The sequence below is a fragment of the Gallus gallus genome (assembly GCF_016699485.2).
Source record: "Gallus gallus isolate bGalGal1 chromosome 16 unlocalized genomic scaffold, bGalGal1.mat.broiler.GRCg7b 16_unloc5, whole genome shotgun sequence".
In the NCBI taxonomy this organism is placed as follows: Eukaryota; Metazoa; Chordata; class Aves; order Galliformes; family Phasianidae; genus Gallus; species Gallus gallus.
Window position 1 is genome coordinate 1 of NW_024095942.1, and position 1,897 is coordinate 1,897.

Here is a 1,897-nt window from a genome sequence, read left to right on the forward strand (position 1 = left end):
CCATGGGGCCGTTGGCACACGGTACAGCTGGGGGCCGCCGAAGGCCGCTGGGCTCTGGCGTTGGACGCCTGCCTGGAAACCATGGCTGCCGGCGAGCGCTCCCTCCTCCTCCCTTCCGGCTCTTCCTCCGCCGTCGCCGTCACTTTGGGTTCTTTCACCCCAGCCCCCCATTTCTGGGAGGGCTCCGAGGATCGTTGGCCTCGTGTGTTGGCCCTCAAAAGCCGGGCCACGGCTCTGTACGGGGCGGGCGCGTTGCTCCCGGCCGCCCGCGCCTTTTCGGCCGCCCTCCGCTTGGCCGTGGCGGCCGGCGGACCCCCCCCTCTCCCCCCGTGCCGGGCAGACCCCAAAGCCGACCTCCACGCCGGTTTGGCTCTCTGTCAGCTCCGGATGGGTTTACCGGCGGCGGCGGCGGCCAACGCGGGCAAAGCTTTGGCTTTAAGGCCGGGTCACGTTAAGGCCCGGTACCGGAGGGCGTTGGCGGCGGCGGCCATGTTGGACTGGGAGGGGGCGGCGCAGGATTTGGGGGAGGTGCTGAGGGTGGAGCCGGGAAACCGGGCGGCCAGGAGGGAATTGGGCCGGGTGAGGGCGGCCATCAGGGAGAGGGACGCCGGCATGGCCAGGGGGCTGGGGAGGCTGTTTGCATAGGAGGGGGCGGGGCCGGAAAGAGGGGCGGGGCTTAAGAGAGGGGGCGGGGCCTGAAAGCGAGGGGGCGGGGCTTAAGAGAGGGGGTGGGACTTGAGAGTGGAGGTGCGAAGTCGGAATAGGGCTGTGAGAGGGGGCGGGGCTTAAGAGAGGGGGCGGGGCTTGAGAGTGGAGGTGCGAGGTCGGAATAGGGCTTTGGGAGAGGGGGCGGGGCTTGAGAGAGGGGGCGTGGCATAAAAACGAGGGGCGGGGCTCAAGAGAGGGGGCGGGGCTTGAGAGTGGAGGTGCGAGGTCGGAATAGGGCTGTGAGAGGGGGCGGGGCTTGAGGGAGCGGGCGTGGCTTGAGGAGGGGCGTGGCATAAAACCGGGGGCGGGGCTTGAGAGAGGGGCGGGGCTTAAGAGAGGGGGCGGGGCTTGAGAGTGGAGGTGCGAGGTCGGAATAGGGCTGTGAGAGGGGGCGGGGCTTGAGGGAGCGGGCGTGGCTTGAGGAGGGGCGTGGCATAAAAGCGGGGGCGGGGCTTGAGAGGGGGGCGGGGCTTAAGAGAGGGGGGTGGGGCTTGAGAGTGGAGGGGCGAGGTCGGAATAAGGCTGTGAGGGGGCGGGGCTTGAGAGTGGGGGCGTGGCCTGAAAGCGAGGGGGCGGGGCTTGAGAGTGGAGGACTTTCAGAGAGGGGGAGTGGCATAAAAACGAGGGGCGGGGCTCAAGAGAGGGGGCGGGGCTTGAGAGTGGAGGTGCGAGGTCGGAATAGGGCTTTGGGAGAGGGGGCGGGCTTGAGAGAGGGGGCGTGGCATAAAAACGAGGGGCGGGGCTCAAGAGAGGGGGCGGGGCTTGAGAGTGGAGGTGCGAGGTTGGAATAGGGCTGTGAGAGGGGGCGGGGCTTGAGGGAGCGGGCGTGGCTTGAGGAGGGGCGTGGCATAAAAGCGGGGGCGGGGCTTGAGAGGGGCGGGGCTTAAGCGAGGGGGGTGGGGCTTGAGAGTGGAGGGACGAGGTCGGAATAGGGCTGTGAGGGGGCGGGGCTTGAGAGTGGGGGGCGTGGCCTGAAAGCGAGGGGGCGGGGCTTGAGAGAGGGGGCGGGGCTTGAGAGAGGGGCGGGGCCGAGTGGAAGAGGCGGGGCTGGAAGGAGGGAGCGTGGCTAGAGGAGGGGCGTGGCCTGAAAGTAAGGGGCGGAGCTTGAGAGTGGGGCGGGGCTTAAGAGAGGGGCGGGGCTTGAGAGTGGAGGTGCGAGGTCGGAATAGGGCTGTGAGGGGGCGGGGCT

At 69.2% G+C, this 1,897-nt stretch overlaps 1 protein-coding gene across 1 annotated transcript; it reads left to right on the plus strand.

Annotated features, from left to right (window-relative positions):
* The first annotated feature begins 6 nt into the window (after nt 1–6).
* Nucleotides 7–672, plus strand: FKBPL (FKBP prolyl isomerase like). The gene has a single exon (XM_040656663.2). It carries the CDS (start codon nt 82–84, stop codon nt 643–645), a length of 564 nt encoding a protein of 187 aa, XP_040512597.1. The 5' UTR covers nt 7–81; the 3' UTR covers nt 646–672.
* The last annotated feature ends 1,225 nt before the right edge of the window (nt 673–1,897 follow it).

Coding starts and splice junctions, on each gene's coding strand:
- FKBPL (XM_040656663.2), top strand. CDS start 82: ATGGCTGCCGGCGAGCGCTCCCTCCTCCTCCCTTCCGGCTCTTCCTCC.